Source organism: Galdieria sulphuraria, assembly GCF_000341285.1.
Source record: "Galdieria sulphuraria unplaced genomic scaffold scaf_28, whole genome shotgun sequence".
In the NCBI taxonomy this organism is placed as follows: domain Eukaryota; phylum Rhodophyta; class Bangiophyceae; order Galdieriales; family Galdieriaceae; genus Galdieria; species Galdieria sulphuraria.
In genome coordinates, this window is record NW_005178447.1 from 81,618 (window position 1) to 104,055 (window position 22,438).

The 22,438-nt window shown below is 37.0% G+C and overlaps 13 protein-coding genes across 16 annotated transcripts; 6 read left to right on the plus strand and 7 right to left on the minus strand.

The window, feature by feature from the left end:
- Positions 1 to 3: 3 nt before the first annotated feature.
- On the plus strand, positions 4 to 2,544 carry Gasu_34520 (bifunctional quinolinate phosphoribosyltransferase / phosphoglycerate kinase). Its single transcript, XM_005705519.1, has 6 exons — positions 4 to 195; positions 247 to 564; positions 630 to 833; positions 889 to 1,081; positions 1,120 to 1,250; positions 1,299 to 2,544. The coding sequence occupies exons 1-6, from the start codon at positions 13 to 15 to the stop codon at positions 2,469 to 2,471; spliced, it is 2,202 nt and encodes a 733-aa protein (XP_005705576.1). The 5' UTR covers positions 4 to 12; the 3' UTR covers positions 2,472 to 2,544.
- Positions 2,545 to 2,553: 9 nt separating this feature from the next.
- Gasu_34530 (hypothetical protein) lies at positions 2,554 to 5,111 on the plus strand. Of its 2 annotated transcripts, none has more exons than XM_005705521.1 (9): positions 2,554 to 2,607; positions 2,659 to 2,836; positions 2,906 to 3,010; positions 3,057 to 3,355; positions 3,406 to 3,745; positions 3,802 to 3,946; positions 3,999 to 4,164; positions 4,217 to 4,492; positions 4,543 to 5,111. In XM_005705521.1, exons 1-9 carry the CDS (start codon positions 2,560 to 2,562, stop codon positions 4,792 to 4,794), a joined length of 1,809 nt encoding a protein of 602 aa, XP_005705578.1. In that variant the 5' UTR covers positions 2,554 to 2,559; the 3' UTR covers positions 4,795 to 5,111. The 2 variants fall into 2 exon arrangements, with proteins under 2 accessions (XP_005705578.1, XP_005705577.1); XM_005705520.1 differs by lacking the exon at positions 4,543 to 5,111 and having other exon boundaries at positions 3,406 to 3,511; positions 3,596 to 3,745; positions 4,217 to 4,534.
- Positions 5,112 to 5,118: 7 nt separating this feature from the next.
- Positions 5,119 to 6,103, minus strand: Gasu_34540 (uncharacterized protein). The gene is made up of 2 exons (XM_005705522.1): positions 5,250 to 6,103; positions 5,119 to 5,205 (listed from the first exon to the last, which is right to left on the minus strand). The coding sequence occupies exons 1-2, from the start codon at positions 6,061 to 6,063 to the stop codon at positions 5,150 to 5,152; spliced, it is 870 nt and encodes a 289-aa protein (XP_005705579.1). The 5' UTR covers positions 6,064 to 6,103; the 3' UTR covers positions 5,119 to 5,149.
- Positions 6,104 to 6,188: 85 nt separating this feature from the next.
- Gasu_34550 (sucrose transporter, GPH family) lies at positions 6,189 to 8,463 on the minus strand. Its single transcript, XM_005705523.1, has 10 exons — positions 8,348 to 8,463; positions 8,061 to 8,290; positions 7,849 to 8,008; positions 7,677 to 7,791; positions 7,555 to 7,623; positions 7,174 to 7,506; positions 7,063 to 7,123; positions 6,740 to 7,013; positions 6,555 to 6,691; positions 6,189 to 6,495 (listed from the first exon to the last, which is right to left on the minus strand). The coding sequence occupies exons 1-10, from the start codon at positions 8,458 to 8,460 to the stop codon at positions 6,347 to 6,349; spliced, it is 1,641 nt and encodes a 546-aa protein (XP_005705580.1). The 5' UTR covers positions 8,461 to 8,463; the 3' UTR covers positions 6,189 to 6,346.
- Positions 8,464 to 8,473: 10 nt separating this feature from the next.
- On the plus strand, positions 8,474 to 9,274 carry Gasu_34560 (hypothetical protein). Of its 2 annotated transcripts, XM_005705525.1 has the most exons (4): positions 8,474 to 8,578; positions 8,629 to 8,776; positions 8,827 to 8,912; positions 8,966 to 9,274. In XM_005705525.1, the coding sequence occupies exons 1-4, from the start codon at positions 8,504 to 8,506 to the stop codon at positions 9,059 to 9,061; spliced, it is 405 nt and encodes a 134-aa protein (XP_005705582.1). In that variant the 5' UTR covers positions 8,474 to 8,503; the 3' UTR covers positions 9,062 to 9,274. The 2 variants fall into 2 exon arrangements, with proteins under 2 accessions (XP_005705582.1, XP_005705581.1); XM_005705524.1 differs by having other exon boundaries at positions 8,827 to 8,994.
- A 5-nt stretch (positions 9,275 to 9,279) lies between these two features.
- Positions 9,280 to 11,463, minus strand: Gasu_34570 (uncharacterized protein). The gene is made up of 4 exons (XM_005705526.1): positions 9,854 to 11,463; positions 9,711 to 9,803; positions 9,446 to 9,652; positions 9,280 to 9,393 (listed from the first exon to the last, which is right to left on the minus strand). The coding sequence occupies exons 1-4, from the start codon at positions 11,420 to 11,422 to the stop codon at positions 9,319 to 9,321; spliced, it is 1,944 nt and encodes a 647-aa protein (XP_005705583.1). The 5' UTR covers positions 11,423 to 11,463; the 3' UTR covers positions 9,280 to 9,318.
- A 15-nt stretch (positions 11,464 to 11,478) lies between these two features.
- On the minus strand, positions 11,479 to 14,833 carry Gasu_34580 (uncharacterized protein). The gene is made up of 5 exons (XM_005705527.1): positions 14,598 to 14,833; positions 14,485 to 14,546; positions 13,203 to 14,441; positions 12,424 to 13,144; positions 11,479 to 12,366 (listed from the first exon to the last, which is right to left on the minus strand). The coding sequence occupies exons 1-5, from the start codon at positions 14,827 to 14,829 to the stop codon at positions 11,573 to 11,575; spliced, it is 3,048 nt and encodes a 1,015-aa protein (XP_005705584.1). The 5' UTR covers positions 14,830 to 14,833; the 3' UTR covers positions 11,479 to 11,572.
- Positions 14,834 to 14,839: 6 nt separating this feature from the next.
- Positions 14,840 to 15,593, minus strand: Gasu_34590 (uncharacterized protein). Its single transcript, XM_005705528.1, has one exon. The coding sequence runs from the start codon at positions 15,570 to 15,572 to the stop codon at positions 15,033 to 15,035; it is 540 nt and encodes a 179-aa protein (XP_005705585.1). The 5' UTR covers positions 15,573 to 15,593; the 3' UTR covers positions 14,840 to 15,032.
- Positions 15,594 to 15,618: 25 nt separating this feature from the next.
- Gasu_34600 (hypothetical protein) lies at positions 15,619 to 16,503 on the minus strand. Of its 2 annotated transcripts, none has more exons than XM_005705530.1 (2): positions 16,161 to 16,503; positions 15,619 to 16,113 (listed from the first exon to the last, which is right to left on the minus strand). In XM_005705530.1, exons 1-2 carry the CDS (start codon positions 16,386 to 16,388, stop codon positions 15,652 to 15,654), a joined length of 690 nt encoding a protein of 229 aa, XP_005705587.1. In that variant the 5' UTR covers positions 16,389 to 16,503; the 3' UTR covers positions 15,619 to 15,651. The 2 variants fall into 2 exon arrangements, with proteins under 2 accessions (XP_005705587.1, XP_005705586.1); XM_005705529.1 differs by having other exon boundaries at positions 16,161 to 16,403.
- Gasu_34610 (tyrosine specific protein phosphatase family protein) lies at positions 16,414 to 17,004 on the plus strand. The gene is made up of 5 exons (XM_005705531.1): positions 16,414 to 16,489; positions 16,543 to 16,644; positions 16,694 to 16,781; positions 16,830 to 16,890; positions 16,937 to 17,004. Exons 1-5 carry the CDS (start codon positions 16,422 to 16,424, stop codon positions 16,957 to 16,959), a joined length of 342 nt encoding a protein of 113 aa, XP_005705588.1. The 5' UTR covers positions 16,414 to 16,421; the 3' UTR covers positions 16,960 to 17,004.
- Positions 17,005 to 17,006: 2 nt separating this feature from the next.
- Gasu_34620 (uncharacterized protein) lies at positions 17,007 to 18,423 on the minus strand. The gene is made up of 9 exons (XM_005705532.1): positions 18,290 to 18,423; positions 18,164 to 18,241; positions 18,013 to 18,105; positions 17,858 to 17,962; positions 17,690 to 17,809; positions 17,539 to 17,631; positions 17,405 to 17,484; positions 17,324 to 17,356; positions 17,007 to 17,272 (listed from the first exon to the last, which is right to left on the minus strand). Exons 1-9 carry the CDS (start codon positions 18,305 to 18,307, stop codon positions 17,122 to 17,124), a joined length of 771 nt encoding a protein of 256 aa, XP_005705589.1. The 5' UTR covers positions 18,308 to 18,423; the 3' UTR covers positions 17,007 to 17,121.
- Positions 18,424 to 18,753: 330 nt separating this feature from the next.
- Gasu_34630 (ATP-dependent Clp protease, protease subunit) lies at positions 18,754 to 19,784 on the plus strand. Its single transcript, XM_005705533.1, has one exon. The coding sequence runs from the start codon at positions 18,819 to 18,821 to the stop codon at positions 19,638 to 19,640; it is 822 nt and encodes a 273-aa protein (XP_005705590.1). The 5' UTR covers positions 18,754 to 18,818; the 3' UTR covers positions 19,641 to 19,784.
- Positions 19,785 to 19,883: 99 nt separating this feature from the next.
- On the plus strand, positions 19,884 to 22,434 carry Gasu_34640 (uncharacterized protein). The gene is made up of 5 exons (XM_005705534.1): positions 19,884 to 20,140; positions 20,190 to 20,307; positions 20,365 to 20,511; positions 20,567 to 21,560; positions 21,606 to 22,434. Exons 1-5 carry the CDS (start codon positions 20,007 to 20,009, stop codon positions 22,382 to 22,384), a joined length of 2,172 nt encoding a protein of 723 aa, XP_005705591.1. The 5' UTR covers positions 19,884 to 20,006; the 3' UTR covers positions 22,385 to 22,434.
- Positions 22,435 to 22,438: the final 4 nt, after the last annotated feature.

Genomic DNA, 22,438 nt, shown 5'->3' on the forward strand with positions numbered 1-22,438 from the left:
CTTCCTTTTGGAATGACTCGACTAGACCATCATTCTCAGCATTCCTCCTCCTCTTCACATCTTATGATTATTCCTCAACACAAGATACAAAGTATGGTATTGAGTTGGTTGGAAGAAGATATTCCTAGTTTTGACTGGGGTGCTCAAGCTGTTGGAGACAGAATCACATCCGCTACACTTTATATCAAGTCCAAAGTAAGTACACCAAAAAGACTTTATTGAAAATAGACCTATTTCCTTCTTTAGGGTTTATTAGCAGGTAAGCCATTCTTTGATGCCATCTTCCAACAGTTGGATTGTACTGTGCACTGGTATGATGGAGAAGAAGAGTCTGCAATAGATGATGGACAGTGGTTTGATCCCCAGTCTCAAGTGGATGGACGCAATATGTTAGCTATAGCAAGAATACAAGGCCCAGCTTGTCAAATATTACGTGGAGAACGAACAGCTTTGAATGTATTGGCACGTTGTAGTGGTATAGCTACGAGAGCTTTTCAATTGACAACTTTGGCTCAACAACATAATTGGCAAGGTTGTATATCAGGAACTAGAAAAACAACTCCCGCAAGTATTTCTCTTTTGATCCATCAATAGATATATTTATATTCATTGGGGTAAAATTGTATTAGGGTTTTCGGTTGGTAGAGAAATATGCCATGTTAGTAGGTGGAGTGGATACTCATCGAATGGATTTATCTTCGATGGTTATGTTGAAAGATAATCACATTTGGAGTTGTGGAAGTATTGCACAAGCTATTCAACAAGTACAACGTGTAGCAGGATTTTCACTCAAAGTGGAAGTAGAATGTCAAAGTTTTTCCGATGCCTGTCAAGTATGTTTTTGCAATATCTTTCTGAATGGATTATGAATAATAATAATAATAATAGGCAGCTGAAAAAGGTGCCGATATAGTTATGTTGGATAATATGAATCCCATACAAGCTAAACAAGTTGCCAATGCTTTGAGACAACTCTATCCATCTGTATTGATTGAATGTAGTGGTGGTATTCGAGAAGATAATGTTGCAGATTATTTTTCATCAGATATAGATATTCTTAGTCTCAGTTTATCTCAACACTGTGAAGTTATCGACTTTTCTTTAAAAGTGGAAAATAAGCACAATTCCATCTGAAATCTCATTTCCATAAAAAACAGAGAAGAATGAACAAGTTGACCATTTCGTCCGTTGACTTTACAGGAAAAAGAGTGGTTTGTAGAGTGGACTTTAATGTTCCGTTGGATAAACAAGTAAGTTATCGATAAAATAGTAGATTTTGAATAACTATTTGTAAATAGACAGGCGCTATAACCAATGGCCAACGTGTGGATGCAACGCTTCCCACTATAAAATATATTCTAGAAAAGGGAGCTAAAAGTATCGTTCTTCTTTCACATTTGGGTAGACCAGATGGCAAAGTGGATAAGAAATATTCCTTGAAACCAGTTGCTGAATATTTACAACACAAATTGGGGAAACCAGTTACTTTTTTGGAAGACTGTGTTGGACCTCAAGTGGAACAAGCTTGTAAAGATCCTTCTCCAGGTTCCATATTTTTATGTGAAAATTTACGTTTTCATATAGAAGAGGAAGGAAAAGGAGTGGACGAAAAAGGAAATAAAGTAAAGGCGACACCTGAACAAATCCAATCATTCCGTGCCAGTCTTACCAAGTTGGGTGATATTTATGTAAACGATGCTTTTGGAACAGCACATCGTGCACACTCCAGTATGGTGGGTATTCAGTTGGATATTCGAGCAGCAGGCTTTTTGATGCAAAAGGAATTGGAATATTTTCATAAAGCGTTGGAAAATCCAAAGAGACCTTATTTAGCTATCTTGGGAGGAGCCAAAGTATCAGATAAGATTCAACTCATTCAAAACTTGTTACATAAAGTGGATGAAATGATTATCGGAGGTGGTATGTGTTATACTTTTCTAAAAGTATTGCATTCCATGAACATCGGAGACTCCATCTATGATGAGCCAGGATCCCATTTGGTCGATTCTATTATGAAAGAAGCCAAAGATAGAAATGTCAAGATACATTTTCCAGTAGACTTTGTTGTAGCTGATCGTTTTGCTCCCGATGCACATACTGAGATTCGTACAAGAGAACAAGGCATTCCAGAGCATATGCAAGGATTGGATTGTGGACCACAAAGTAGAACTCAATTTTCACAAGTAGTCCAAAGTTGTAAGACTATAGTATGGAATGGACCTTTAGGCGTGTTTGAAATGGATATATTTGCACAAGGCACTCGTGAAGTGATGGAAGCTGTTGCTCATGCTACCAGTAGTTTGGGAGCTACAAGTATTATTGGAGGTGGGGATACTGCAACTGCTGCTGCCAAGTTTGGATGGGAAGAAAAGATGAGTCATGTGAGTACTGGAGGAGGTGCAAGTTTGGAACTTTTGGAAGGAAAAGTATTGCCTGGAGTGGAATTTCTAAGCCGAGTGGAATCGAATTAGTGTTTGTGTCATGTCTTTTGTATTGGGTGAGAATAAAGAAGTGATCACCATTTCTTCTAAAGGTTATGGAGTTACAACTCGTTCTTATATGGAAGGTCAACACTCTCGACACTCTTCTTGGTTATTGATTTTGCAGGTAATAAAAAGTTGACTTGAGACCAACTTTACACAAAGCAGATTGCTCTAGGGACACTTGTACTTTACACAAACTCAAGGCTCAGTGGAACAACGTTTGAAGAATTACACAACAGCTGTATATGAAGCTTTACAATGGGCACAAGTAGAAGGAGATGAAATAATGATCGAGTCACTTTCCTATGCTTGGCAAGTTTGGAAACTGTTGGAGACCGTGTTGTGTGTTTCTGGTATGTTGTGAACTTTTGGTTGTTTTTCTTATATATAAAATATTTATATATATATAAATATAAATATAGAAACGGACAAGGGACTTCTCAAAAGACTACAAAGTTGGTTGTGGATAACTCAAAATGACTTGTTACAAAGTGTAGAAAATTGTCAGTTGGCAATAGAAGAAAACGGTAAATGTGATGCTAACAACATACGAATTCTTAAACTTTGTTATAGATGAAGAAACTTTATGGAAAATGGTATATCGATTGGCAGCTATCGGTGATTACACCAGAGCAATCGATTTGATCTATCAATGGCAAGGATATGACGAACATAAAGTAGCTCGTTTATTTTTAAATGACTCGACGATGGACCTTATGGAAATATCTCCGTTATTGATTGCAGCTGCAGCATTATTTGAAGCTCCCGATTGGGATGATTCAAGACAAGAAGATTGGAAACAATGGCAAGGCAAAATACATCATCTCATGAAAATGAGACCCATTCAAGACTCATTATATACATTATTAGAGGCAAGTGTTGTTTCTATTATGTTATTATTGGATGATGAATGGAATATTAGATATTGATTGGAAAAGATATCCAAGTTGTAGCAAATGTGGTAGTGAATTGGCATGAAATGTTATTAGCAGTTGTTATTTATGTGTTTTCACCTTTTGAAGAATATGGCAAGTTGTTTCTATATCTAATCATTTTATTCTATGCTCACTTTCTTTTGTTATGCATATATATATATATATATATATATATAGCATGGGAAAGAATTATTCCTATCGTCAACCAATATTATACATTACCAACCCAATTGCATTCGTTGATTGCCATATTAAAAGGCAATTATACCGAATTGATTGCAGATGTTGTACATTTGAAAAGTTTTTGGCACGCCGCTCATCTTTCAGGTAAGAATAGAAGAAAGTAGAAAAAGAATGGCTGAGAGATAATGTACTATGATTAGATTTATTAAGTCAATGGAAAGACCCTGAAATTGTTGTATATGATAAGGAAGATATTCGAAAGTATTATATATTGGAATATGTTGGTAGTTTGCCTATTCATCACGTTGGTATATTATCTATCATAAGAGATTATTGTCGAGCGTGGTAAGTTATTTCTTTTTACAAAGTGCATGAAACGTTGATATGTTTTGTGTAGTGGACTAGAAGGTTGGAGTTGGTTTGAACAAAGAGTGGTGTATTCATTGCCTTTGGATAGTTGTGATTGGGATACGTTGGAAGATGGCTTATTGGATGATTATCCCAACGATGGTCAGCAGTTTCAGATTGCTCGCTTACAGAGTTTAGTGGACCATATACGAATGGTGAGAAATAGTCTCCAAATGAACATTTCAAAAAATGCTGATTGAAGTGTAGAACAGGCAAAGTCGCTATTTCGATTCCTTGTATGGCTATTGTCGACTCGGTAGAATAGATAAGATTCAACAATATTTAGATAATCCAATAGATATGGAAAAAGCCATGGAAGAACAGAGTAGGAACCAAGTGGTCCATATTTTGCAATCGATATTTTATTTGATGAAAGCTTCCAATGCTTCCTTGTTGGATACCGAGTTTTCTTATTTCATCCAATGGCTACAATTGGCACAATGTGTGCAACACAATGATATACAACATGCTATAGAGTACTTTGTAAGTTGACCTATTCCTGTCTTGGTAATCCTATGAAGTTATTGAGTTAGGCTTCTATGATTGCATGTTGTGCAATGGGCACCAAACATATTCGCATGGTTGCATACGGTTGGCAAATGATTCAATGGATTTTCAACAAAGACAGTCGTGTTGAAATATCTTGGAATCATTGGATGGATATCTTTGCTGGTTTGCAAAATATGAAAACATCGCTTGGTTATCAGAATATTTCAGCAAAGGAAGAAGAATGTTGGACATCTATAGAAAAGCAACTACTCCAATGGTTTACCATGAGTCAATAAGGCAAGACACTTGTCCGTTAAATAACTGGAAGTAGTTACCAAACAACGACGTAAAATATGTCGATATTCAAGACAAATCGACAAATGTTGTTGACAAAGATCGTAGAGTAATTTGATCCATTTAGGAGAAAGTTCGACAAAAGGTGCGTTAGCTTCCAATCTTCCAATGAGAATGAAAATGATGTTGGAGTCGTTCACTTGAAAAAGCCATTGTTCTAATAAAACCAAAATGGACTCATTCCAAGGTTGGATATTTTTTGTCAACCAATGTTTCATGGTATCTTGGATAAGATAGGAAGAAAAAGCATTTTGTGTCACTTTTGCTATGACTTCCACTTGAGGAGCTTCCAATGCATTATGCTTGCATAACAAGGGCAATACGAAATGTTGTTGAATCAATAGTGGCCATTTCTTGGCCCATTCAATGAACATTAATAATACTTGTCGCGATGAACCCATTCTCAAGCGAACAACAAAAGGAACAAATAAATATGAAATAACCGCAACGAGATGAGCAGTAGAATAGGTGTTCTCGCTTTCTCTCCATTCCACATAGGAATGAAATATTTCATTGCCAATGACACATATCCATGCTCCATCGTCACTACAATTCATGCTGCCTCTATCTATCATAGGATGATCAAACCAGTCCTTCCAATAAGTTATCAGTTGGTCCAGAGAAGTAGTTTTCAATACTTGTATAATCTTTTCTGAAAAATCCGAAGAAAGAGAAGCGCTTTTCATAGACTTTACAATAAAATACCAAGGATGTTCCTTTCTTTTGCGCTTGTTGGTCGATAACTTGACGACGCAAGTTGTCTCGGATATATCATTTTCATGTGAGTTGTCGTTGGTTGGTTTCCATGAATTTGAGTCCAACGAACTAGACTCCATGTGTAGACTCCAAGAATCTTGGATAATAGATTGCCCCAATCGATGCTCAAAATAACCTCTTTGTTCCCACATACTGCGTTCCCATATCCAACGTACCAATTCTTGAACACTGGAGTCGCGAGGCTGAATCAACTGTAAGAAACGTAATCGTGTTTGAGGAGAAATATGTTCGTATTGTAGAAGCAGAGAATTCAAAATTTGGCACTGAGTCGAGTCAGATAATAGGTCAAAACAACTTCTTATTCGTTGGTTAACAGCGTAAGGTATGTCCACATAGGTAGGTTTCAACAACGACTCTAGAACACTGTTGCCAACTCGCCAAGCCTTTGAGCCATATTTTCGCAGCTGTTTAGTTGTATGTTGCTGTACAAACATCTAATGCAAAATACTTGTGGTAGAATGAAATCACCAACCACATTCTTTTCATAGGAATGGCGCTTTTCGATCCATTTTTCTTTTTATCTGAAGAAAGAATTTGGCGCCAAATTTGGGGGAGACGCCTATTTTTTTTTAAACCCATTTGCCCATTTGGGGGTTTATTGACAACATGCATTAGTTGTAATATACAAATGATTGTCTACATCCAAAGATAGTACCAGCTTATCATGTGATATTCTTCAATGTACCAAAAAAGGCCAAAGAATAGTCGCCCATGTTGCTATTCCGAAAAACTAGCATGATTTGATACCAGTCGTGAACCGTTCGATGTTTCATCATTTTCTAAAATATAAACTCGCAATATGTATACCAAAGAGGCGCTTATCATCGCACTCAAACCTCCTAATAATAGAACAACGCTTACATCACCTATCATTATTATTCAATACACAATCCAATATTAACACAAAACATATCACTTCACCAACCTGTCTTTTTTAGTATTCTTGGAGACCCTAAAGAAACCAATAGCTGAGGTCCAGATTGGCTCAGATTAAAAAAAGTAGAATACAGTCCGATTCGATTAGGATCTACTCGATAGACTGCAGTTCCCATCAGAGCCCAACTAGTATATGTTACATACGAAATAGAAGAAATAATCAATACAACTTACGGAATAGTCATCGTACTAGACCAAGGTATACCAAACAGTGCAAGAATACTCAAAGTCAGTACTTTCAATGATAAGGAAGGAGACCGTTCCTGAGAAGGCCCTCTTATAAAGAAAGGAACTACCAAGCAAAATGCTTCTACTAATTGTGAAAAACAATACATGAATCCCATTCCATACTTTTCTATAAGACGTGGAAGAATGGTCGAATATCCCATTGCTACTGCAGCATCCAAACTCAACCCAAGATTGCCCAAACGTACTCCTTCATCATATGCTGCGAAAATCTAAGAAAACATTTTTCATAAACCGATAAGATAAAATACCTTGAAGTTGTGGACTGTTTAAAGGAAAAGCACCATTACCATTATATACATTTCGACCAACCTGATAAGCATCCTTCAATCATAATCAAGTCAAAGTTTCTTCTATCTTACCCATACACTGGCATAAACAAATACTGTAAAGAAGCCATACCAAGTAAATAATTGCACAATAAAGACTCTCCAAAATGGACGAGGTGCATTCACAAGTAATTTAAGGATGCCTTGGTCCGAATGAAATCTTTGAGCAAATGATTCACTACGACTCAAAACTCCAACTGGAGTTTCATGAACATAATAACAACACAAAGAAACCGTAATTATTAAAATAACAGCAGCAAGAGAAAATAAGGCTTGAGAATCGGAGACAAAAAAAGGTAACATAAAACTGAGCTGCAAAGATCCCATTGCAGTCCCAACCAAGTTTCCTACTCCAGTCATCATCGCCTAATCATGAGAAACAAAATTCAACATTCTCCAATAAACATGACTTACAAATAAGGCATTGCCTTCTGCTTGTTGTTCTTCAGGAACAATATCTGTTAAAAGTGCTCTTAAGGGAGCCTAAAAATATAAATTAGACTCAACGAAATCTTGGAAGGATTCGTATCTCATACCTGAATCGCCTGAATACTAAAATCAAGCAAGAAAAAAGCGCTGATGGCAATAGCTAATCCAACAGGTTGAGAGTCGACACTGTCTCCAAACAGATATCCGATAACATCGGCATTACTAAGGAAAAGTTAATGAAAAAGAAAAACAATGACCCGGTCAAAACTAAAAACTTGCCCTAATAAACTCAACGCCAATGAAGTAAAAACTGTTCCAGCAACGAGAAAAGGTCTTCTTCTTCCAAACGGATGTTGGCAAGAGTCTGAAAGAATGCCAATGATAGGTTGAACAATAATACCAGAAAGTGGGCCAGCCAACCAAGCCAAAGAAACAAGTTCTCATAACAACTTGGCTTCAAACGATATATAATAGAAACTATATAAACTTACCTGTTGGTAAACCTAATTTTTCCAGAGTAGGACTGCCATGTCCAATCTGAACTGCGTAACAACACTGAATACCCGCCATAGCCAAAGTTAGCATAATCAAGCGAAATTTGTCTACTGGTTCACGTGCTCTTTTCCTTTCCTCATCACTTGACTCATATCCTCTATGCACAAATGGCTCTTCTTCAAAAAGAGTAGAAATGGAAGACCGCTTTCCGAATAGCAGTCTTGGACTATAATTGGTCAGTATAAGTTTGTCACCCTTTCGATGCAAAATGAGGTGGTCTAACTCTGTTGCTGAATACGCTCTTCTTGGTGTTGCAAGAGAGTGCGAAAAGGTTCCATTCGACTCAGAAATGGTGCGTTGCTTTGAGCTATTACTGCTGGACTCCTCTTCCGACATAAGGTGGAAGAAGGCTCTCTCGTTAATTTTGATTCTTAAAGGAATGGCAATTACGTTTGTCATCGTCAGTCCTCAAGATCAACTCCTTTATGAAGCAACTTTTCCTCCAGTAAGCCAGGTAAGAAAGTTCTTTAAAAACAGTTTTTGAGCTCAATAAATACCTAAAAGACTGATGAAACGGCTCATCTACGGGAGTTTATTTTGTTCGCTTCCTTGGACATTCTAGAACAAGTTGTATGGTCCACTCGAGACTTTTATTTAAAAGCTATCGATCGTTTCAACGACCAAATTATTTATGGCTTAGTGACAGCCAGTTGTAAGGATTGTAGTCCAATTTGTTAAGATCAAATACTTACCATGAAACAGCTGTTAGGCTGCTTCTCGTAAGCGATGGGAAAAGTGAGGAAGCAGTGAAAAATTTCCTTCAAGAAGCTTATGAATTGTATGTCAAGGTAAGAAGCCCAGTTGACCTGAACTTGACGGATTCGGTGATTTCGTTTATTAGTTAGCTTTGAACCCGTTCTTTGAACCGTGTAAACCTATTCTATCGACTTCCTTTCATGAGAGGATTCAAAAACTCGGGAAAAAGTACTTTGTTTAGCAAGGATTAATAATACTCGGGCAGTTTTCGAGTCAAGTGAAAACTTGGCTTTGAATACATCACATATCTACTTGAATACTCTGAGTTGGTTCTCTGTAGTCTTTCAACCCCAAAAAGACAATGTTTTCGGCCCCGATGGTTGTACATACACCAGACGCAGACTGATGAATATATATACATATATATATTTATCATAAATATTCTTGCTCGGAATATTTTCATACTCTACGCAATTTCTTCGTATCTAATAAATATTATTATTTTGAGACTTTGCTCTCATTTCCAGTTGTTTGTTCTGAGTTCTGTTTTGGGGAAACTGGAACTCCCATAGCCTATCCAATTGTTATTAGCATAGAAATAAAATGAGATAAATAACTGTCTTACGGCTCGTTGACTAGACCTCACTGACGGTGGAAAAGAAACAGGACCGAGATAGGGAGATGCGTCATTACCAGGAACCCAATCATTGGGTGGAGATCTTGGTTGAAATCCTCCTATAACTGGACTTCCAACTGCTGCTGACGGTATAGGGAAATTGGGTACATAGTGTGCTGGATTCAACATTCCATGATATGCTGTTGCATAATAAAACTATCCACAATATCGTCATGTAACGTTCTCTCTCTTTTTCTTTTTCTAAAAGGCTTACCTGTTGACCAGGTCCATAGTAATATGGCACATTCATTGTTTGAGGAATATTTGGCATGGGATACGTATTCATGGGCACTGTAAACGATGGAGCCTTTAAAGATGGTCATTACCCACTCCGTAATTTCGATTTGCAAAACTTACCATATTACGACCCATCATTGGAGGTGAGGTGACATTGGGAGGTATTGCGAAACCTGACTTGGCATCATATCCAACTGTCATATTATAAGGAACAAATGTAGGTGAGCCTTCAAATGGCGCAGAAACGGAATATGAACCATAAGGATAATTCACTGACTGATAACTCATGCGCATATTATTTAAAGAAGATGCCTCCTCTTCTTCAGGAGTCGCGGTTGGTGCTTCAACTCCTTCCGTATGCATGTTAGATTTGGCAACTTCATTGGTTGAAAGTGAAACAAATTCTTGTGCAAGAGTTGAATCTTCATGCATGGATGTAAAACTATGCTCACTTCCGGTGTTGGGTGCATGATAAATAAATCCTTGACCTGGTCGAAACTCTGCGGCATGAACATTGAGCCGTGAGGTAGTCGGTAACTTTTCCGACTCGTTAGAGTTTTCAAAAACTCTATTATCCTTAACATTCTTTGGTAGTTGAAATATTGCACTGTCTTCATGAATTGATCTCCCATCATTAATACGCTCTTCATATTCATTATTCTCATTTTTGGACACTGAAGAGCTTTTGACTTTTTTATCCATCTCTTCCTTGAATCTGCGGAATTCTTCCGTCGTTCTTTGCCGAAAATCTGACACATATGAGGACTCCGCAGGAGTTATCGAGTCTGAGTCTCCATTCAACTCCTCTTTCACTACAGACATGGATGACTTTGTAGATTTTTTCTCATAAGACTTTTGATTGCTCTCCACGGCATCATTTTCTCGGACGACAGCACCATAAAGTAACTCCTCATCATAATCTCTTTCTAGCTCCTGTCCTCTCTCTTCCTTCAAATGGATGTTCGTCGTTTCTGCCCTTCGAATTTGCTGAGCCAATTCTTCAGCTTTTCGTAACTTTGCATCGAAGTCTGGGGCTGAACGGTCTAGCTTCGTTGTGTAGAGCTCCTCCTTGAAAGTACTTTTGATTCCAAACTTTTCCTTGTTGAGGGCAAATTGGTCCCATTCCGGTACTACAGAAGAATCTAAATCACCAAAAGTAACACCTTGGGAAGCGTCTTCCGGTAAAGAAACTATTTCTTCAAAAGGTTGCAATTCTCTTGCACCTCCAGCACTTGTTGTGCCTGTTCTCGCTGCAATCTCTGCATCAGTGTTCCAGTCGCTATGCGAAGAAAAAGATGCTTTCACACAGTCTTCGTTTTGAAAATCCACGTCTTTCGCAATCAACTGAACAAAGTCCTTGGGTTCAACCACCAAAGTTTCAATCACATTTTTTTTAGTTTTTGTTCTTTCTTCCAGTAAGTGACAATACTTCAAGCATAAACCAAGTTCTTTAGAGGCACCATGAAAAATGCCTCGGAAAACGGAACCACCCTTTACTTCCACCTCTACGTAAGTTCCCAACAAACTACCTAGACAGAATAAAAGTCTTTCGTGGCGAAGTTCAGCCAACGCTGCTTTTTCTTCCTTGCTTCCTGGAGTTAGGCCACCAAGTGTCTTTGACTTTGTACTTTCTGAGTTGGAGCTCATTGTAGAAAGACTACTATAACGACTGCCAATGCTATTTGTCATAGAAAAAATACGTGAGCGCCAAATCCCACTCTAGAAATGCCAAATTGGGAAATTTGCATTTTTTCCAGAGTGGTACATTCGACACCCAAATTTGAGTGCGGGAGACAAAATTTGAACTTGGCTCGTGTATAGGAGATCTTCACCACTCACTTATTTGGTCTTTGAAATAGCCAAAGCAAGGCTTGACTGGACCATCGGATGAATCGTGTCGTAAGATAAATGTTTCCATAGCCATTCAGTTAGTTTGGGAAAACTGGTCTGGTCTCCTTCAACCTGAGAACAGCTTTCCAAAAGCACCGATATCCACTGCAACCAACGTTGTTCTAGTTGATAAATGCCAAGTTTTTGATAAGTTTCTGTATCCATATCGGTTATCCATTGTAACTGTTGTAATAGAAAACTTTCCAAACGAGTCGCAATGGGATTTTCTTCTATCAGTTGCTGATAAACTTGAATATGGTTGTTTTCTTCTTTGGTTTCTGACAAGCTATTCACTTCCTGTTCTTTATGACTCGATATCTCTTTCCTGTTGTTTTGCATGAGGTACAAATTATTTTCAGAGTTTTCTTTGATCCACTGAAGAATCTCCAACGGGGAGTTGTCCTGTTTTTTCAACCATGGTTTGATAGTTCGACAATAGGTCTCATCAGCAGCTCTATATATTGCATCCAAAGGGACGTCCAAATTCCTTAGCAAATCTCTAACTTTGCTCATATACATACTCAAACAAACTTGATAGGCTTTGGTCCAAGATGAACGAGTCGATTCCCACCAACTACCTTTTGAGACCCATTGGGACTTTTCTAAATATTCCAATAAATGATATAGTTTTTTTTCCAAAACCATTTGTATAAGCTGTTGGATTGGCTCCAATTGTTCTGCATACCTATTATAGGGCAAGCATGTTTTGGAATGCTGTCGATCATTTTCTGCACAATCCCTTCCTATGTTTCCCCTATATCAATACAAGCACTATTTGAGGTACTCATAAATGTACATACCAATGCTCTTGGGTGATACAACTGCAGGAGATGGTTGAATCTTTCTACCGGTAACTCGAACCATGGCATGGTTGTTTACTGACTTGCCATGAAGATCTTCTTGAACCTCATCCCAGTTGTGAAGTAAATGATGCAGCTGTTTCATATGAGGCAAACAATGCCAGAACAATCTTTTATCCAACCACCAGCTCTTATGTAAATTGATATAATGAATAGAGTTTCCAAATAACCACTCTTCGATATATGGAAATGTGAAGGGAATGGAATAGCCACTTGGTTTCCACCAAGAAGATATACCACTTAGAGGAATCTGTTCCTCTATGACAGTCAACATCAAAATCCAACCATGAATGTCAACAGACTGATTCCATTCTTGCATCTTTTTAGTCAGGAAACAAGCATAAAAGTCATCTCTCAACCGTTTTATCCATTCAATACACTGTATAAACCATGGCGACTGTGAGATAATGTCATCCACACTAGCAATTGCTAAATAGGGAGTCCATAACATGAATAAGCTTAAAGCGTAACTGAAACGCTTTGGAAGTAATTCCATTGCAGACTGAAGATATGTTAAGCTATTGGTATAAAGCAACCAATAATTGGAAGCAATTGAGTTCAACTTGCTAGACCAGGTATGCTTCGCGGACAAGTTTTCCTTATCAAAATGCAAATTCCTCAAGGAGTACGAAAGAGAGTCGGCTTCATCATGAGTTGTTTCCTATAAAAGTAACATTAGAGAATATTTCAAATCATCCTGGATATTTATATTTACGCACCAAAGATATTCTTTGGAATGTTGTAGTTTCAGTTGCTTTTCTTTGGAAAGAATTCTTTTTATGTCCATAAGAACGTTTAGGAGTTCCTAGCGTTCGATGGTGGCTGGAGTTTCGTATTTCATGAGGCCCTGTTAAAGTCAATAATACTGCCAAGATTTTTGTGGCCAATCTTCCATACAGCACACAGTCAACTATAAACTGTTCTTCATAAAACACGTTGCATTCCTGACTTCCCTCATGAGTAGTCAACTGGTCTACATGCTGAATAATTTTTTCAATCATCAGATGAAGGAGTTGAATCAAACAGTTATTCCACCTAGAGCTATCAGCCATTTCAATCATTTCCATAAAGAATCTTTCTCGACCTCGAAACAAGTATGAATGATCTTGCTCAAAACGATCTTGCCATGGTCGTCTTTGATTTATTGAGGAAGGATTCATTCGACTCTGTAAATGATGTACGCGTTCCAATGAAGTCGCAATTCCCAACTTTTGGATATTTGCTAATGTTTGTTCTTCTCCATGAATACATTCTCGAAATAACATATATAGCCATCTCTTGGTAAAGGCTTCTATGTTATCAGGTAATAACTCTTCAAAAATACTACGGATGACACAGACATCCAATATTCCTGCATTGCCATCACGAATTTCTCCATTCCATTTCCTAAAGCAATAAATCATTCGATCCCAATTCTGCTCCAAGTTAATAAACTTTGGACGATGTGAATAGTGATTGGATGAAAGCATTCCAGAACTATAAATAGTTTCGGAGTCTTCTGAAACAAGTTTCTGCAAAAGAGTGGTCGACTCTTTCCCAACAAAATGATTATAGACTGGTTGAAACGGGTAAACAAAGTCTGTTTCAGTCTTCAAAAATGACAACAAAGCCATGCTTAAATCGCATTCCATTCCATGAGAAATAATAAAAGATAGGCGATTCAGAACATAGCAAGAATATCTTCTTATCATCTCAGGATCGCTAATCATCCAATCCCATACATTACATCTAGTCTCACAGTTTCTACCCACGGGATTATGAGAATAAGACTGAATCGACTTTAATATTCGAACAATACGATAAACTTCTATCAACCAGCGAGACAAGTATCCATGATGAAGCAGACACAAATGGAGCTCTCCAAGAATTCTAATAGCAAATAGTTTGTATTCCTCCCAAGAGAGTGACGCTGAATTGCCTTGGTCGTCTATACAGAAACGAACTACCCTTTCCTGGTCCTATGAAGAAAAAAAAATAAGTTCGGTCAAAATGTGAATATACTCCTTTCCGTCTATCCACTTTCCGCACCTGGTGACTGTCAAAATTGCTTCCTTTTATTCCTTCTAAAAGGTACGATAACACGATGATTTTCTCAAAATACTAAATATTCTTACCTTTTCGAAGCTTATCCTCGACAAACAATAAATAGAAATGATATTTTTCTGCCAAGTGCAGTACAAACTCTTCAGAGTTTCCACTATTGACTTTAGCTCCTATGTTGACCAATTCCTGCCACAAGGTTTCCTGAAGTTGTTGACTTGAAGTATCTTTAAAAGTCTGGAAACTCCAAGTATCCCAACTCTCTCTAAGAAACAAACAAGTTGAACACCCATCTTCACAGAACATGAACAATTTAAATCTAAGCGCGCAATTTATCAACGAAATGAAGACCATCTAAACCGATCATATGACATTATATATACAAATGCTCATAATCAATACATAAGTACGTAATCCAAAAAATTGCCTAAAAGGATATCGGAAATAATATTATTTTGGATTTATTTTCATTTGCCAAAATATTTCTTATCATCAAGTAAAAAAATCAACTAAGCGTCCAATGCCTCATCTTGCGTTTGTTTTCCAAACCATCTCATAACTGTTTGCCAAATACTCCACTTCAATTTTGTTTTCTTGGCATATTTTAAGGTATTTCGCTTTTTCTCTATTGGTTTGTTACGAATATGGAACTCACTACTTGTTTCTGAGCTATACGTGCTTTCACTATCACTCATAGAATCATCTATTGATGTTTGACTATCTTGTTTCATCGGTATGTTTTCCTCTTCTTGAGTATTCGACGTATTCGTTGGTCCCTTATCTTCCTCTTCTCTTTTTAAAGATCCCAAACTAGGCTCATTATCTATCCATGTATCCGAAGTATGTCTATCCCTTATCAAAGTTGGTTCAAAACATATATCTTGTGCGCTGAGTTGAGAAGGGCTAGAGGATGAAATACTTGAAGCTTCCAAAGAGGATACAGTATGAACGCTGAAAATGTCATTTTCTTTGTCACTCGGTTTCTTGTCAATGACTGATTCCTTTGGAATGGATATTTTAGTCACACGAGTCTTTTGTCGTTTCTTCATAACCAAAATTGCAACTCTAACAATTTCGCTTCTTCTAAAAGATGAGAAAAGAATGATTTGGCGTGTCCTGCTGTGCTGTTCAATTCTTCCGATAAGCGTCTTGAGAAGTGCTATGAGAAGGATGATTGGATTCTATTGTGATGATTTGAGAAAGTGGCGTTCCATTGTCTTCTACGGAAGGAATCAACATAATATCTTGTAACTCTCTCTTCATACATAAACGCTCTCCAAGTAATGTACTAATAGATACTTGTATCAACATAAATAACCACCAACTCCAAGAATAGGGAAAACTATAAAACCCCGTACAAAATACAAAGTGTAACAAATACATAGTAATAACAAAGTCCAGACACTTTTTGGCACGTTTTACAATTATCAACAGCCACGCAGCCATCCAAACGCTATTCAACAAAAAAGCACAAGGAACCAGAAAGCCTTGTGCGGTGGATGTCTTCCAAACTTCATAGGAAAACACTTGACGGAAAACTTGTTCAAAGGGAAAACCAAATATGCTTTCCAATAGCCACAAAGTTGCAATCTATTCATTATGAAACAGTACAAGACATTGAAGCAAACACAACTTACCACACAAATATAAAAAGCAACTTGTAGTAAACCTATTTGACCAAGCGTTTTGCAGGAACTCGTAGTATCATCATTCCCATAAAAGCTTCCCACATTCGCAAAGTTACTCTCTTCCTGTTGAGAAAAACGATTCCAGTACTTTGAAACGTGATGCAATAAGCGTCCAAAATATCTTAAAACAACTTCATTCCATAAGTGGTTTCTCATAACCCATCCATTATAATTCATCTTATCCAATCGCTTCCTTTCACTTACTTTGGGATGGAATCGGTACCTTATGGAGGAACTCTTATACCTCCTATTAACTTTGGTATGGTGGAGACCGACTTGTAAGTGTTATGTTTGTTGAGAGATGGGTATCAAACAAACAAGCTGTTGCTAGGTATCGTTCTGGTGTACCGAATGAACTAAGTTTTCCATTTTTGGAAAAGTTGCAGTTGAAAAAAATTCTCTATTTGGCTCCTGATGAAGTCTCTCAACAATTGTAAGTATTTTCAAGTTTTGAATAGCAGTTGTATTGACACTTTGTCTAGTTTGAACTTTGTGGACGACCAAGGAATCGAACTGGTGGCTTTGGGCTGGGATGGTGAAAAAAGCCCTTGGAAGCCTATTTCTGAAGAAGTACGTTGGCACTAAATTGTATACTCAAAATAACTTGATATGGATTAGGTCGTTTTAAATGCTCTTGACTGTATTTTGAACGTAGATAATTATCCTTTGCATGTTATGNGTAATTTGGGACGTCATCGAACAGGCACAGTGATCGGTTGCTTGAGAAAACTACAACGATGGAATTTAACTTCCATCTTTGAAGAATATCGAAGGTTTGCAGGGAGCAAAGTTCGTCTGTTGAATGAACAGTTTATTGAGTTGTTCGATACGGATTTGGTTCGTATTCCTCCCAACTATCCAAACTGGTTATAATATGGGAGCTTTGAACAGTCCTTGCTGTACTTTTTTCCTATGCTATTCCATCGGGTATTTCCAAGTACCCTTCCATTCCATTTCCTGCTGCCATTAAGCGTAAACTTCCCTCTGCTCCAAGCGTATTGGAACATAACAGAAGAAATATCAACAATGCGTTGTGATCAAGTCGTAAAGGAAGTGGACAACTATTGACAAAGGTTATTATTGATGGGTTATTTATGCTTCAAGTAACTCACTTTTCCAGCAATTTCTCAGTTCCGGCACATTCCCTACATATGAAATGAATGACAGGTTATTCCATTTATAATAAAACTTACGAGTGCAATACTTTAAATAATAGTATTGACATGAAAGTCATCATATTTCCAAGGAACAATATCAATGCTCCATTTCGTCCCTATTTTAGAACTCATCTTCCAAACAATGTCTTACAATACCAAAAAAAAACTACCTTTAAAGGACGAAAGATACGAATAAAACAACAGAGACAAAGTGCCAATAAACTTCCTTGCAATGCAGTCATCAGTCCCCGACTTGAGCTATTCTATAAAAAAAAATAGAAGTATCACATATGGATAATAATAAGATAGCCAATCACTTACATCGATGAAAGGTATATCGAGTTCTACACCCAACGAAGATGAAAATAAAGACCAGTAAATAAGGGTAACTAAAAAACATAAGAGGACAATAATATGGCGTAAACTGCGACGTCTCCACTCCTAAGAAAATTTCAGAAGCAATTCCAACTAGAAACCAAAGTGAAGTACCGGAACAGCAATATAGCCTCCTCCTATACAAGAAGCAATCAAACCCAACACAAAGAAAAAGATGAAAACTCTATCAAGAAACTGCACATTATGTCCTATTGACAGCTATGAAACGATCAATACAAAGTAGAAGCAACCAAAGGAATCTCATATACTTGAGCCAAAACTACCCAACATAGCAAACAAATACATTCTACAAGAAATAGAAACCCAAAGGTTCTGGCAATACCGTTATGAGCTTCTGGTTCCTAGCAAACCAGTGCTTAACAAGATGGGTTGGGACTCGTAAAAGGATTTCACAAATACTTGACTCTTTGTTTGAGCGATCACTGCAAAGAAAAGGAAAGACTCTAAAGCACAAGCATACAAGAGAATAATCAAAGCCTAAAGCTTGCGTCAATACGTAAATACAATAAAGCAAAGTTCATATACCAAGCTTCTATCGATCATCTCAATAATAACCGACTACAACTAATTTGGAAAAATCTATAAAAGTAGCCAAAATTTCTAAGAGTAGAAAGAGCAAATGATTATTTCTCAACATTAACTATAAAAGAAGTTGAGGAATAACTACTTGATAAGATACCCATATAGAATCGACTAGAATCAAGAGAAACAGTCCAATTCATTCTTTGCTTCATGAAGTCACTAATTCTTCATGTCAAGATCTAACTTTTTCTCTCTCTCAACTGAGACAATTGCACGTCTATATTTGTCCAAACGAATGGTGTCTTCTCTTGATGAGTTTCAGTAAGCTTTCATTTTTTCGAGTCTTTAGAAAAAAAGTTTATTTTTACAGACTCTCTATATGAGTCCTAGTAGAGACCAGTTGAATTTCACATTTATTTCTTGAAAGTGGATATGGCTTACCTTTAAGCTTATTATATGCAATTTCTTAACTTTTCATTGGCTTCTGATTTTGATTATTTCGATTGGTTGGAAAATCTTATCTTTCAAAGAAATGACGCTTTATTTGTTTGCTTTGCCTTGTACTGCGAATAAAATAATACCAACACACAATTGCAATCATTGGAGTAAGCAAAGAATGGTAAACTATAGAGGAAAATTCAGTCGTTTTGGTGAATCGTTGAGCAACTGCAAACGACAGCACAACTATTCAACTCGTGGAAACATAGTTATGGGAGGCGGTGTACCCAAAGTACCTTACAAAGCCCCTGGTCAACAAAACTATGAATTCATAGATATATTTAACCGTTTCTATAGAGAAAGAATTATATATGTGGGTCAGGAAATTGACGAAGATCAGGCAAACCAAATTATTGCGATACTATTATTTCTACAAAGTGAAGACGACCAAGCTGAAGTTCAAATGTATATCAACTGTCCTGGAGGTTTTGTAACTCCTGGTCTAGCAGTCTATGATTGTATGTGTTCAGTTCGTTATCCTATTGTGACAGTAAACTTGGGAATGGCTGCGTCTATGGGAGCTTTTCTAGCAGCTGCAGGTACGCCAGGAAGACGATTTGCTTTGCCCAACTCTAGATATTTACTTCAGCAGCCGCTTGCTCCTGATAATATCAAGGGTCAAGCCAAAGATGTTGAGATTGAAGCAGTTCAGATTTTGCGTCAGAGGGAGATGTTGTTTGAAAGTTATGCAAAGTTTTCGAAACAGTCCATTGAAAGGATAAGAGATGACTTACGACGTGATCTGTACTTGACTGCATATGAAGCAAGAGAATACGGACTTGTGGATAAGGTGTTGACTCCTCGTCCAAAAGGATTGGTTATGAAGAGTACTGGTGTAGGAGAGCCTATATTATAGGATGACTAAAATTTCAGGAAACTTGGTAAGGAGAATAAAATAAATATAAATGACAAGGATAGACATATCGGATATACTCACTGATTCCAGTTTATATTTCTCATTGCTTCAAATAATAAAATACAGAATGACCAATCTTCAGGTTTGGATAACATCCTTCCAAGACAAAAATATTGCCACGTGTATCCACGTTGGCCTTTTCATCTATTTTTATTATCAAAATACCGCAAGTTCTCTCCATGACTTGTCTTGGGCCATTCTGAAAGAAAAAATTGTTCCAACAGGAAAACAATTGAATATTTGAAAATATTGTGCGCCAATTCTTTTTTTATTGCTTTTCACGTTCTACACACCCTTTTCTTTGCAATGATAGACCCTGAAACTCTCAGTGTATTATGGACATTTGGAATAGGAATCATAGTTTTAGTTGTTTGCTTCTTTCTCTTTGCATGGTTAAAAGCCAAGGTGCCTGAAATATATCATTTCAGGATGCTCGCAAGGTATGAAAGGTCCTTTTGACAAGTACTTGTTTATTCATTCAAATTCAAGTCAATTATCGTTTTACAATGATTATAATGATGAACCTGTCTATGCTCCTGAACAACCCAAAGGAATTTTTGCTTGGTTGTTACTGACTTGGTTATATACCGAAGACAAGTTGATACAGGTAAGCTTGGTTTAATGGGTCACTTGAAATCTTAAAACACTACTACTAACTGTTTAGACTCATGGTCTGGATGCTGTTATGTTTACAAGATTCATGAGAAGTGGATTATTTATATGTTGCATTCTTTGTTTAAGCGCAGCAGTAGTTCTATTTCCAGTGTATGCTACAAGTGGTCGTCATCATCTTAAAAGCAATAATCCTTTGGTATGTCATTCATATTCACTAGCATTTGGTTGATGACATTTTCGTCTGAATTTAGTATACCTCAGGATTGGAACTTATTTCCATGTCCAATTTGCAACGAAACGATCCTCGAATGTGGGTATCCATGCTATTTGAATACTTGGTTGTATTTACTGCTTTATTGTTTCTTTTTTTCGATTATCGGGCATATTATCGATACCGAATGCAGTATAGAGCACAAGAAAGACCTACAAATTACACACTACTCTTAGTAGATGTTCCAAAGAGTGTTGATGTATTTGAGTCAGTACAGGAATATTTCAATCGTCTATTTCCTCAAGATGTCCCTTATGTGGTTCCTGTTTTCAACTTGGAAAGCATTCAAAAACTTCAAGTTAAATTGGAAAAACTTTTAGGTCGTAAAGAGAGATTGGAATGGAGATATTTGCAAGATAGTACAAACATTAGAAGAGGAGATGGATGTCATAATATAAGCCCAAGTCATACTTTGGGTATTGCTAACAGATCCAAGCTAAAAGAATTGCAACATTGTAATGAAATGATCCGAGAGAAGAAAATACTAATTGCCGTCGAAAGAAGCAAAATACTAAAGGATAACAATTCAAATATGATAGCATTCTTTATTCTATTTCGTTACAAATTTCAAGCAGCATTTGCAAGGCAGACCTGTCTGTTTGAAAAAGCAACGCAGTGGGTTACATCTTCAGCAGCGGATCCTAACGGAATCCATTGGAATGCGTTTTCTTGGAGTCGTCCAAGTTCTTTATTTCGAAAATTCTTATCCATTGCATCTATTCTTGCTCTTATCATTTTTTGGACTATACCTGTAACATTTGTTTCAGGTTTAGCCAACATTCAAACTTTGAGTCATGTCAAAGCTTTACATTGGCTCTCCAATATTACGAAAGTATCACCAAAAGTGGTTGCATTTCTAAATGGTGTTTTACCTGCAGTCATTCTGGTTGTGTTGTTTTCCTTCGTTCCATGGCTACTGTATAAACTTCTGTTGCAAACGAGAGACTTTTCACTCGTTCATGTACAAAGCCAAGGTAGGGATTTATACAATTCTTGATTTTGATAATGATTCTCTTTAGTACAAATATGGTATACTGTATTCCTTGTGGTGCAAGTATTCCTTAGTTATACTATTAGTGGCAGTATATTTGGAAATTTACAAGCGATGATACAGGATCCAAATAACATTCCAAATTTGTTGTCCGAGACTATACCGAAACAAGGATTATTTTACATGAATTATATTCTTATTCAAGGACTAGTTGGATTCTCTATATCTTTGCTTTTGATAGGACCTCTAATTGTCCGTTGGTTCAAGTTGCATTGGATAGCAAAGACGGAAAGAGAGAAGAACAAAGTCATTACAAATGCCATCCAGGCTTTTCATTATTCAAGTCATTATGGTTCTGCCTTTATTGTTGTCTTTCTATGCCTTATGTACAGTGTCATGTCTCCCTTTATTTTATTCTTTGGTTGCATCTATTTTGCTTGGGGACTTTGTGTAACCAAATATCAATTGATTTATGTCAATGTTTCCATGTACGAAGCAGGTGGAGTTCATTTTCCCACTGTCTTTTATAGCTATATTGCCACATTAATACTCCAACAACTCGTGATGATGGCTCTTTTTGGAATCAATCAGTTCATACCGGGATTTCTTATCCTCCCACTACCATTTCTTACTGTATCTTATGCGAAATGGCTATCGAGACGATTTGAAACTGTATCAGAACATGGTGCTGTGTTCAAAATGATAGAAAAGAATAATGAATCTTCAGTTCCTGTCACTTATTACGATTTGTATAAACATCCTGTATGGATTGCATTGAATGAAACAGAAGAATTGTCATCAATCTAAGGTATAATATCCACAAAACATTCTTTCCGCGAAACTAGAATTTCTTAAGATGAT

What these genes read in the sequence shown, in the direction of transcription:
- Gasu_34520 (XM_005705519.1), top strand. Translation starts at nt 13, where the DNA reads ATGACTCGACTAGACCATCATTCTCAGCATTCCTCCTCCTCTTCACAT. An exon ending in TCTCAGTTTATCTCAACACT is followed by an intron (nt 1,082 to 1,119) that starts GTGAAGTTATCG and finishes GTGGAAAATAAG; the next exon opens with CACAATTCCATCTGAAATCT. An exon ending in ATGTTCCGTTGGATAAACAA is followed by an intron (nt 1,251 to 1,298) that starts GTAAGTTATCGA and finishes ATTTGTAAATAG; the next exon opens with ACAGGCGCTATAACCAATGG.
- Gasu_34530 (XM_005705521.1), top strand. Translation starts at nt 2,560, where the DNA reads ATGGAAGGTCAACACTCTCGACACTCTTCTTGGTTATTGATTTTGCAG. An exon ending in CTTGGTTATTGATTTTGCAG is followed by an intron (nt 2,608 to 2,658) that starts GTAATAAAAAGT and finishes AGATTGCTCTAG; the next exon opens with GGACACTTGTACTTTACACA. An exon ending in AGAGATTATTGTCGAGCGTG is followed by an intron (nt 3,947 to 3,998) that starts GTAAGTTATTTC and finishes TGTTTTGTGTAG; the next exon opens with TGGACTAGAAGGTTGGAGTT.
- Gasu_34540 (XM_005705522.1), bottom strand. Translation starts at nt 6,063, where the DNA reads ATGTTTGTACAGCAACATACAACTAAACAGCTGCGAAAATATGGCTCA. An exon ending in TGTTGTTCGCTTGAGAATGG is followed by an intron (nt 5,206 to 5,249) that starts GTTCATCGCGAC and finishes GAATGGGCCAAG; the next exon opens with AAATGGCCACTATTGATTCA.
- Gasu_34550 (XM_005705523.1), bottom strand. Translation starts at nt 8,460, where the DNA reads ATGTCGGAAGAGGAGTCCAGCAGTAATAGCTCAAAGCAACGCACCATT. An exon ending in AGAGCGTATTCAGCAACAGA is followed by an intron (nt 8,291 to 8,347) that starts GTTAGACCACCT and finishes GACCAATTATAG; the next exon opens with TCCAAGACTGCTATTCGGAA. An exon ending in TTAGTATTCAGGCGATTCAG is followed by an intron (nt 7,624 to 7,676) that starts GTATGAGATACG and finishes TTATATTTTTAG; the next exon opens with GCTCCCTTAAGAGCACTTTT.
- Gasu_34560 (XM_005705525.1), top strand. Translation starts at nt 8,504, where the DNA reads ATGGCAATTACGTTTGTCATCGTCAGTCCTCAAGATCAACTCCTTTAT. An exon ending in CTTTTCCTCCAGTAAGCCAG is followed by an intron (nt 8,579 to 8,628) that starts GTAAGAAAGTTC and finishes AATACCTAAAAG; the next exon opens with ACTGATGAAACGGCTCATCT. An exon ending in TGGCTTAGTGACAGCCAGTT is followed by an intron (nt 8,777 to 8,826) that starts GTAAGGATTGTA and finishes ACCATGAAACAG; the next exon opens with CTGTTAGGCTGCTTCTCGTA.
- Gasu_34570 (XM_005705526.1), bottom strand. Translation starts at nt 11,422, where the DNA reads ATGACAAATAGCATTGGCAGTCGTTATAGTAGTCTTTCTACAATGAGC. An exon ending in ACTATGGACCTGGTCAACAG is followed by an intron (nt 9,653 to 9,710) that starts GTAAGCCTTTTA and finishes TATTGTGGATAG; the next exon opens with TTTTATTATGCAACAGCATA. An exon ending in TGAGGTCTAGTCAACGAGCC is followed by an intron (nt 9,394 to 9,445) that starts GTAAGACAGTTA and finishes ACAATTGGATAG; the next exon opens with GCTATGGGAGTTCCAGTTTC.
- Gasu_34580 (XM_005705527.1), bottom strand. Translation starts at nt 14,829, where the DNA reads ATGTTCTGTGAAGATGGGTGTTCAACTTGTTTGTTTCTTAGAGAGAGT. An exon ending in CATTCCAAAGAATATCTTTG is followed by an intron (nt 13,145 to 13,202) that starts GTGCGTAAATAT and finishes TTACTTTTATAG; the next exon opens with GAAACAACTCATGATGAAGC. An exon ending in TGTATCACCCAAGAGCATTG is followed by an intron (nt 12,367 to 12,423) that starts GTATGTACATTT and finishes GGGGAAACATAG; the next exon opens with GAAGGGATTGTGCAGAAAAT.
- Gasu_34590 (XM_005705528.1), bottom strand. Translation starts at nt 15,572, where the DNA reads ATGAAGAAACGACAAAAGACTCGTGTGACTAAAATATCCATTCCAAAG.
- Gasu_34600 (XM_005705530.1), bottom strand. Translation starts at nt 16,388, where the DNA reads ATGAATTATAATGGATGGGTTATGAGAAACCACTTATGGAATGAAGTT. An exon ending in TTGCTTTTTATATTTGTGTG is followed by an intron (nt 16,114 to 16,160) that starts GTAAGTTGTGTT and finishes CATAATGAATAG; the next exon opens with ATTGCAACTTTGTGGCTATT.
- Gasu_34620 (XM_005705532.1), bottom strand. An exon ending in GAGGCTATATTGCTGTTCCG is followed by an intron (nt 17,810 to 17,857) that starts GTACTTCACTTT and finishes AAATTTTCTTAG; the next exon opens with GAGTGGAGACGTCGCAGTTT. An exon ending in ACTGAGAAATTGCTGGAAAA is followed by an intron (nt 17,273 to 17,323) that starts GTGAGTTACTTG and finishes CTTTGTCAATAG; the next exon opens with TTGTCCACTTCCTTTACGAC.
- Gasu_34630 (XM_005705533.1), top strand. Translation starts at nt 18,819, where the DNA reads ATGACGCTTTATTTGTTTGCTTTGCCTTGTACTGCGAATAAAATAATA.
- Gasu_34640 (XM_005705534.1), top strand. Translation starts at nt 20,007, where the DNA reads ATGATAGACCCTGAAACTCTCAGTGTATTATGGACATTTGGAATAGGA. An exon ending in CCGAAGACAAGTTGATACAG is followed by an intron (nt 20,308 to 20,364) that starts GTAAGCTTGGTT and finishes CTAACTGTTTAG; the next exon opens with ACTCATGGTCTGGATGCTGT. An exon ending in TTAAAAGCAATAATCCTTTG is followed by an intron (nt 20,512 to 20,566) that starts GTATGTCATTCA and finishes GTCTGAATTTAG; the next exon opens with TATACCTCAGGATTGGAACT.